The following is a 9,885-nucleotide window of genomic DNA, read 5'->3' as shown; positions in this document are numbered from 1 at the left end:
GGCGCGTAGCCGCCAGCCTGCTGCGGTGTGACATGCACATGTTGCTCATGGAGAATCCTCATGGAGACAGAACCACCCAACTTTCCAGGGGAAGCCAAAGAAAGGTATTGGGGCTGGGAGGGTCAAAGGCTGAGTTTCAAAGGGGAAATCCCATCTGAAGGCAGAATACGCCTGGGGGTTTCCCATGGTGGGGCTCTGCAGTTGGCTTGGTGGCTCCTGCGCCAACCCTCGTCATCCAGTCTCCAACAGCCTCTGCACAGACACAACCAGAGCTCTCCATCAGGAGCTAAACAGAACTTAATGCCTGAAGGAGGACACCATAAATTACTGCAGAACATGCTGATGGTTTCAAAACAGGTTTAGCACAAATATCACTTGATATTATTAATATTTAATTAAGATTTTTGTGAACAGAGCTGGGATAATTTGAGTTCCTAGCTCAGGAATAGTGAGACCTAGCTTTAGTTCCACTGTACCACAGGCTACTTGTGAGCCCTGGGCAAAGGTTCAAGATGACTATGTCCCTTCCATCTGTAAGATGAGGGTGGCTGAACTTCCCTCAGAGGTACATGGAGTGAAAACTGTATTAAAAGTTAGGATATTCCCAAAATCAATTAGTACATTTTGGCTAACATCCATAAGTGGAAATAACTTGTTAATGATGTCAGTTTTGGCCTTAGAGAGATGTCTTAATGTCTGTAGGGAGAAGTTTGTGTTCTTTCAAGTCTAATAGTGTTGGTGATGTCCTCATGCAGGAGATCCAACTCAGTGGAGTTTCAGCTCCTTGAGCTATGGCTGATTTGGGGCCAAACAGTTTAATAATTAAACCAGTCAGGTTAAACAGTTTTCATATTTTGCCAATCTCCATAGTTTACTAGAATTCTGACAACAGCACGAATACAGGAAAAAGCCTAAACCAATAAATTTTAGCTGTTCTTAACTTTGCTTCCTGTAAAATCCTCTCCTCCATCAAGTTAGTCTTTGAAATGGAAGCTCAGACCACAGTTTGCATCCCTTCATTGGTTCAGGCATTGATATGAATGACTTCAGAAAAGTGGGCTGGCTCCCACTTGGTAGATTTAATTTAATTCAGTACATTATGGTCATTTATAATGCCCGAGAAAATCAGAGGATGTAAACACAATGAAATGTTAAAACTCTGCTAATATGAGAGCAGTGATATGCAACTTCCTATAAAACATTAGAAAGTATGTTTGAGTATTTAGCTATGATTTCAAGTAATTTCATGCTGTATTCTCTTAAAAGATTATGGAAAACATTCAAATAATACTTGAAAGATGCAATTTTTGTATTAAAAAAGGAAACCAGCAAATTAATATGTAAAATTGGATTATTTTAGTTCATTTACAATATCACAAGGCTATATTAATGGAATAATATTGGCTTATGCTTACAGTATTCATCTGATCTTTAATAAATCAAAACATTGCTTTTACTCAAAATTATTAATGTAATGAATATAATACACCTTTTTTCACTTTTATGTTAAAAGATCCAAAGATTTGAATACCTATCAGGCACCATAGAACTATTAAAAAAATGTAGAAATCCATATGGTGTGAGTTGTCTTCACATTTAATATGATATTTCTGAAGCATTCATATTTTCAGCAGGGAAACAAAAAGGAGCCATCACAACATGGCATCTAATATTTTTTTTCCCTTTGGCCATTCACTTTTCCAGCTGCTTTAAAACACTTGTGATTTTTGAGAAAACTATGACCTTGTGCAATCTGAGCAGGAGGTACTTTTAGGGATCTGAACATGTATTTGATGCCAGCATCAACAGAGGTCTCTGGGACATATAGATAAGAGTTTTCCAGAGGAATTGCTCAACAACTGATGTATTCAGGCACAGAGTGAAGAGTTGAATATTAACAGAGAAACTCTGATTGCTCAGAAGGGTTGACCCCATCACTGTGAAGCTGGAAATTAGTGCTGCTGCATATATATAAAAGAACAGAGGAGACCTCTCCCTGTCAGAGCTGATGGAAAGAGAAGATCACTGAGCTGCTCAAGCAAGCCAGCACCATGAAACTGCTCCTGCTATTCCTGCTCTGTGTCTCCTCCGTTCAGTCCCAGGGCTCTACTGACTATGACGAAGAGGTTGTAATACTGATATTGATTAATAATTAGTTATTAATAATTAATTTAATTTAATTGCATGCATGACTTCCTCAGCTTATGTGACTTAGCTAAATTAGAAGTTGTGGGAAAAGATAATCCAGTGCATATTCTTTTTCTGATTGAATTGTTAAAAAAATTAACTTTTTATATGTAACTCCAGAATAGTTATTTTCCGAGTTTGGATATATTTTCTTCCTATTTCTTTTTCTATAGGGAATGAGGAATGTTTGATGATAAGATTAGATATTTAGCTTAATTTATTTAAGGATACTAATTTAGCAGTGTTGACATATGATGTTACATACAACTAGTGTTAGGTATAAAGGAGTAGAAGTGTGTAATAAATCATGTCCTGTCTCAAAGACAGTAAAAACTTTTCTGCAGTCAGTAGACATTAAAAAAAAAAGAAGCCAAACAACCAGTTCATACAGCTTAACACTGGAAATTTAGAGGTAACAATTGCTAAACAGAAGGAAAAGCAATGAGAATCAATATAAAATAATGGTTTAATATATTTTTTTATTTAAGTAAAATATTTTAATGGGAAACATAATTAAGAATTTTGGTGCACTTTTTTATTGTTTGAAAATCCCTGTAAAAATTGAATTGGTCAGACTTTCTGACAATCTGAGCACTTGTGTCTGCACATTGACTACTGATAACAGTAATGTGTTAAATAACTTTCAGCAACTCTGTGTTATGTATGCTGCTTGTTTTTGAAACTACTTGAAGCCTCTGATGCTGGATCCGTTCAAATGTTTGTTATTTGGAGCTAAGTCTCAGTGGGATTGGAAACAGCTGTAGGTTTTGATTCAGTAGCTCAAGCAACTATTAATTTGAGTGGTTTTGTTTGAAAAAATGCTTAGGGACCAGACATGTTTTCCTTGCTCATCCTCTTAGGCTTTGCCGTTTCTGGCAGATATGGGGAATGTATGCATCAGAGAGAGCTCTACAAACCTATTTTGAGAGATTTTATTAAATAGTTTTCCTAATTTCACCAGTTAACAGCTGCTACGTGGCTCGAGACCTGATGATGTATTTGACTGTGGTCTGATTTTCTGAGACTTTACAAATATTCCTGTAGCCCAATAAAAAACTGGGACACTGAAAATATGCTTCTGAATACACTTCTTAGCCCCAAGGATGTCTAATTACTTTTTTTTTTGTAGCCTACTACTTCAAGTTTCATGGTGCTTAGTAGCTTTGAACTATGTAAGATTTGTTCCTTGGTCAAACGTGGTTATTGAAATATTATTTTACTTTGGTTTGAAGACTTTTTAGTTTATCTATATCTAGGTATGAAGAATGTGGCTAGTCTTACAAGGGAGGGGATAGCAATGACTTTTACATAATGTCAGTATAACAATTCCATTATGGCTTCTTCATTCCATTCCCTGGTTTTCCTTGCTGTTTAAAATACTAAAGAGTGCTGAATGGATGCCTCCACCCTGTGCAGCCCGTTTTGCAGTAGCAATCCCAGATTCAGAGAGTTTCTTCTCCCCTTGGCTGTGCAGGATGAGAGCGCCGTGGTTGACCCTCGGGGCCACCGACCCCTGGACAAAAGGCGTGAAATGGCGCCCACGGTCCGACCTGTGGCACCTCCCATCAGCGGGGCCGGATACCGGCCCCGGCCCCCGAAGCGTGGGAAGACAGGGGACAAGAAGGAACGGATCGTCTATCCTGATGATGGAGGCTGCAAGCACGCGCTGGACGAGCTGGTGGGTGTCTGGCTGTTGAGGCAGCTGGTGACATACTGTCCTTTCCTTCTAGTACACCCCACATGGGAGTTTCCCTTGCCATATAAGGGACAATCATTCATTTAATGCAGTCCAGCTTTTCCTCACTTTGCTTAGGTTTGCTAGGACTGCATTCAGACGGTTGATGTGTCAGAGTCCATGGGATTAGTGTCAGAGTCAGCCTACAGCAAAGATGGGGGGATGAGAGTTGAACTGTAAACCAGGAAAGGAAATATCTGTGGGTTAGCCTGTGCTTTCTGCCTGGTTTTGCATGGGTAACTATGCAGGACAGGAAAAACCTCTGCAGAAGTGCTGGATTCAGTTTCAGACAATCTTAAGGAACCCTAGGGACCAAAAAAACCCCGTCCTCCCATGTTTTTCTTAAAATTAGTTTCAAAATGTAGTTCTACTCTACCATCAGTCACCGCTGCAGCCCTTACTGCATACAAGCATGCTGGAAACCCAGCACACCCCTTGCTGCCTTGCATCAGCCTGTCACACTGTCTCTGCCATCATCGCTGCTGGAAAATGCGAGCTGTAGCAACGCTGAGAGGCATCTTAGTGACTGAGCACAAGTTTGAGTGTGGAGGTTGCCAACAAATGAAGTTTGTTAAAGCTTATCTAGATGCTTAAATATCTGTTCTCCCATTACAAACTCTTTGCTGTGTTCAAAGGTATGGCTGTTCGCTGATGGGACTGGAACTTCTTTTATTCATAGCCCTTTTTCCTTCTTTTAAGGGAGTGCTGTGTCCAACTGGATGTGAGCTGCGCACCACACTGTTAAAACAGGAAAAATCAGTGAAACCAGTTGTTAATGATCTAAAAGTTAAAGTGAACACACTTTCAGAGAGCTCTTCTACTTTCTACGAATATGTGACCGTTCTAGAAGATAAATTGGTAAAGAGGCAAAAACAAAGAAAAGGTATGCTACTTCTATGAACTACTAGTGTAAATGGCATTGAAGTTTTATTGGCCTTCCTACAGTTACTTTTTAGTGGGACTTATTAAAAAATTTAAAATACCATGGAATATCTAGCAAAGCAGGATTCTGTGACTGTGACCTCTTAAATCTTAAAAAACATCCTTTGAGAGAGGCAAAGGAATGGATTTCATGCTAAGGCAAGATTCATATGAGGCCTCTAAATGTACATCATTCACATGTTCCCCTTGCCTGTTTTCCTATGTCCATCCGATCCATTTATGATCAGCCTCTGAACTGGCAGCATGGCTCTCCAGAAAGAAGGGAATTACTGCTCTTTGGCAGAGTAAAGCACCACTGATAAACCTATTAGCTAGCAAAGAAACAACATTACACATGTACCACTTCTCTGAGAGTATCTGCATAGTTTTTGCACACTGTAGAAAAGTAAACAAAAGAAATGCCCCTCCTGTGTTCCTTCCGAGTGGCATCTCAAATTGTACTTATAAACTGCTCTTCATCATTTTCTAACTGGGAAATATGTTGAAAACTAATCTGCTTCTTATCTCTTTGCTCTTCTAGACAATGATGATTTACTTTCTCAGTACAACACAGAAGTGGAATTGCAGTATAGTTATATAAAGGATAATCTGGACAATAACATCCCATCTAGCCTCAGGGTCCTCCGCGCAGTTGTGGATACTTTACATAAAAAGATACAGAAACTGGAAAATGCCATTGCAACCCAGGTGGACTACTGCCGTTCCCCATGTACTGTTTCCTGTAATATTCCTGTGGTTTCAGGCAAAGGTACTCATTCAACTCTAATGACATCTTTTCTCCCCCTTTATGTCACTGTGCAAATTGATCGATGCATCTGAAGCCTGGACAATTGCTTAGGGTATTAGGAAAGATGGAAATCCTAGATGAAAAAAAAAAAATCTTTTCTGGGTCACTATACTGGTCAGACCAAAGATCCTCTTATCCAATATCAGTCTTCATAAGTGACTAGTTGGATTTTAAAGAAATATGTGCTTCAGGGCCTTTCTAAGGTGGAAGTGATACTTTTGTGACTATCATAGTTGTACTCTTGATTTTTTTTGGTCAAGAAAGGTTCTTCTTTCAAAAGCTTGTCTAGTTCAAGAAGTCATTGTAAGGTGTACAGTGTTGCATCACTTAGTTTGAAGTTTCAGAAATTCCTCTTTGGAAAATTTTGCTGCACAGTGCAGTATTCTTTCTTCCATGATTCTTTCACTTGATGTATTACAGAAATCAAAATGAAAGTAAAATATTATTTATAGATATTTAAAAATGTTCCCATATAACAGCAAACCAAACGATAAGAAAACTGCTCAAGTTCACAGATCATTCAGTAATAGTCTCTGTTTTATTCTTGCAGAATGTGAGGATATCATCAGAAAGGGAGGTGAGACATCCGAAATGTACCTCATCCAGCCAGATCCTTTCGTCAAGCCATACAGAGTGTACTGTGACATGGAAACAGACAATGGAGGTTAGTGTGAAATAACTATGTTGTTATAATATTAATTTATCAATGCTACCAAAAATCATATTAGTAATTTGTATTTTATACCGAGAAATATGAAATTTTACCTTTTGTAATTACTTGATAATCAAATCTGATTGACTCGTTCAGGGAAGTCTTGTTGAGGTCATCTGCTGATGCAGAATAAGATACTTCTGTAGTGAAACTGGAAATAAATTGTGTATGTATCTTACTATAACCATCATGGATGGTGCATAGGTGGGCAGACGAGGACAGCCTGGCTCATTTCTTACCCTGTCACTTGACAAAAGACCAGGGCTACCCTTCAAGTTCTGCTTTTTCCACCTTTCCTTATGAAGCAAGGTTCTTCTTCAAGGTTCACTTAAATGTGAACAAAAGGGGCAAAGCTGAGCTCAAAAGCAGTGAAAGGACCTGCTGCAAGGAAGCCATATGCTCCTCTGGTCCTGAGGTAAAGTTAAAAGGGCTGCATCTTAATGTCAGATGCTCCTTTCGTACTGGTAGTTTAATATAAATACTCTTGCTTCTGCAGGCTGGACTTTGATTCAGAACCGCCAGGACGGCAGTGTTAATTTTGGAAGAGTATGGGATCAATATAAAAAAGGATTTGGAAATGTTGCAAAGAGTGGAGGGAAGAACTACTGTGATACACCAGGTAAAACACTGAGCACAAAATGCAAAGAGCTGTTCTTACTGAAACAGTTTCCTCCTATTTTTTTTTTGAAGCTCTTCGATATTTTTAAAATTAACTAATCCACTCCAGCAGACCTATAGGCAAATAAGAAAGTATATTGCGAAGTCTGTTTCACAGAGCTCTCACTTGTTGCTTCTCAGGTGAATATTGGCTTGGAAATGACAAGATCAGCCAGCTTACCAAAATAGGGCCCACTGAAGTTCTAATTGAAATGGAGGACTGGAATGGTGATAAAGTATCAGCTCATTATGGAGGTTTCACCATACAGAATGAAGGAAACAAGTATCAGCTTTCAGTTAGTAACTACAAAGGCACTGCAGGCAATGCGCTGATGGAAGGAGCTTCCCAATTGCACGGAGAAAACAGGACGATGACAATTCACAATGGCATGTACTTCAGTACTTATGACAGAGACAATGATGGATGGTATGTACTTGCACTAGACATTTAAAATAAAAATAGGGCTGAATATATAATATTTCTGTAATTTGCCATTAGTTTCACAGCATTTTGTAGTATGTCAAAATATGCTATGTCCCTGCAAGTTACCAGCTAAATGTCTATGGAGTTCTCTTGGCATAGCCAAGGACAGGTAAAACTACATATTAGCTTAGTGACAGTCCACAGCCAAGTAAGAAGCAAGCATGCTGAATAAAAAAGCAAATCTGGATGCAATATATTCATAGTCAGAGACTGACAGCAGCAGCAGCAGCAGTGCTGAGGACACTAAGCAGGAATATTGGTACTTACTCCAGTAAAATATAATGGATCCTGAAGAAAAACGCAGGTAGCACATCCATTAAAAAAGCAATGCTCTGCTTACTCAGAAGACAGGAGCTCAGTTGTAAAAGTACATAATAGAGCGCTGTATCTCTAATCTGTACTTAATACCTGATTACATATTAATGAATAAAGGAGTTGTTTAGGTTGGGAAAGACATACATTTCTCATTGCTTTCTATATTTAAATTTCATTGATATTGTAGTTATCATGAACTACAAATAACCGCAGTGATCTGTCAGTAAACTAAAATAATATTCCCCAAGAGGTGCAATTAAAATTTGATTTGTTTTTCTTAGCTGCTTTATCTTCTGAGTGCACCTTGTAGCACACACTTGTGATGGTCAATCCTTTATAGAAAGTTCAGAGGGGACTTAAATTGTTTATTATGATTTGAATATTTCGGTACATAGGCAGGTATATGTACTCTGTTGATCTGTTAGCCAATATTACAGATGTCACTCTCAATGCCTTTTTTTCCCCCCTCATCAGGTTAACTCTAGATCCAAGAAAACAGTGTTCCAAACAAGATGGTGGTGGATGGTGGTACAACCGCTGCCACTCAGCCAACCCCAATGGCAGATACTACTGGGGAGGCACCTACAGCTGGGACATGGCAAAACATGGGACAGATGATGGTGTCGTATGGATGAACTGGAAAGGGTCATGGTATTCAATGAAGAAGATGAGCATGAAAATCCGGCCATACTTTCCACAATAACCATTATCAAAATGTACAGAATCGGGGGTTTTCTTTTAGTATTTGTACATGGTTGTCTTTTTAGCATGGTACTCAGTCTTATCTTTACATATGAGAACCAAATCTGTATGTACAAACATACTGTGACCTAAAGTGAAAAGCTGTGTCAAATATAAATCTAAATCTGTCCAATGAAAATAACTCACCAGTGTATTTTTCCCATTTTTCATTTGTGCATAAGACAGAAGTAACTGTTATAGAATAACATTGATAAAATAAAACCAACTTGTTTCAGTCTTTTACAAAGGTCTTTTGTATATTTTTTAAAGAGGGAGAGGATTATTTCTAAGTGTTTTCTAAAAACTAATGAAATCTTAAAACTAAAGTATTCTTCATATTATTCTTAAGTATTCATGCATAATCGGGGGAGAAGGAAATGCTTTGCACTAAATAAGAGGCAGTTATCTTCTTTTGTATTATAAAAGTAACAGTAACTACCTGTGTAACAAGTTGAGAAGGAATAAAAGTGAAAAGAGTATTGAACAAACCAGTAGGTCACTGGTCCCTCGGCTCAAATCCTGTTGCTGGATAAAATATGCTCTTTTCTGGGACCTGGTCACATATTTGCTTTCACACAGATGTGTTTTTTACACAATCCCTATCATGGGACGAGAGTAATTAGAGTCTCCCATCATAGGGTTGTGGAGGTTGAATATTTCATCAAACATAGTAGTCTATGCTCCCTTGAGCAAAGACAACACTTCCCAACCCTGGTAGACAGGATGAACACCTCTCAAAGGGGTCTGCCTACCTCCACAAAGGAAGGGACCCAGATCACTAGGGGTGGATGGATCCATGTGAAACCTTTAGTGTTTATTTCATCTGTGAAGCCCAGGAGGACACGAAGGAGACATAATGGCAGCTTCTCACTAGAGGAGCACATGGATGTTCAGTATCCACATAGGCAGGCTTCCACTGAGGCTAAGGAACAAAAACATCATGTGCAAGTGGAAACCTGTTTTCCAAAAGCACAGACCCCCCCTCCTCACACATGAATGTAAAGATGTCTTTGCTCTTCAGCAATCTTTCTGAAAAGAGTAGAAAGTGGCTGTATTTGAGAAGAACTGAAAAAAGGCTAAAAGTGAGCTGCTTTACCAGTATTTGATGACCTTGTTAAATGGTATGAAACATGTCAGTGAGATTAGAGGTGAGCTTGCTCATGCCTCTTTCTAGAAGCACAGAAATATTACTCAGTGTAAATACTTGTGTAACTTTATGTCATAAAGTATTAAGGTAAATACAATGTGGTCTTCCGTAATTGTGTGACCAATATAAGTGATATTCCATGCAGCCAGCTTTTTTCTAGAAGATCCTTACCACACAC

The 9,885-nt window shown here is 38.7% G+C and overlaps 1 protein-coding gene across 1 annotated transcript; it reads left to right on the top strand.

Annotated features, from left to right (window-relative positions):
• The first annotated feature begins 1,972 nt into the window (after window positions 1-1,972).
• On the top strand, window positions 1,973-8,803 carry FGB (fibrinogen beta chain). The gene is made up of 8 exons (XM_038136524.1): window positions 1,973-2,126; window positions 3,662-3,865; window positions 4,622-4,805; window positions 5,385-5,612; window positions 6,202-6,315; window positions 6,860-6,982; window positions 7,162-7,447; window positions 8,294-8,803. Exons 1-8 carry the CDS (start codon window positions 2,052-2,054, stop codon window positions 8,520-8,522), a joined length of 1,443 nt encoding a protein of 480 aa, XP_037992452.1. The 5' UTR covers window positions 1,973-2,051; the 3' UTR covers window positions 8,523-8,803.
• The last annotated feature ends 1,082 nt before the right edge of the window (window positions 8,804-9,885 follow it).

Source organism: Motacilla alba, chromosome 4, assembly GCF_015832195.1.
Source record: "Motacilla alba alba isolate MOTALB_02 chromosome 4, Motacilla_alba_V1.0_pri, whole genome shotgun sequence".
NCBI classification, from domain to species: domain Eukaryota; kingdom Metazoa; phylum Chordata; class Aves; order Passeriformes; family Motacillidae; genus Motacilla; species Motacilla alba.
This window is presented reverse-complemented; position numbering and strand designations above follow the sequence as displayed.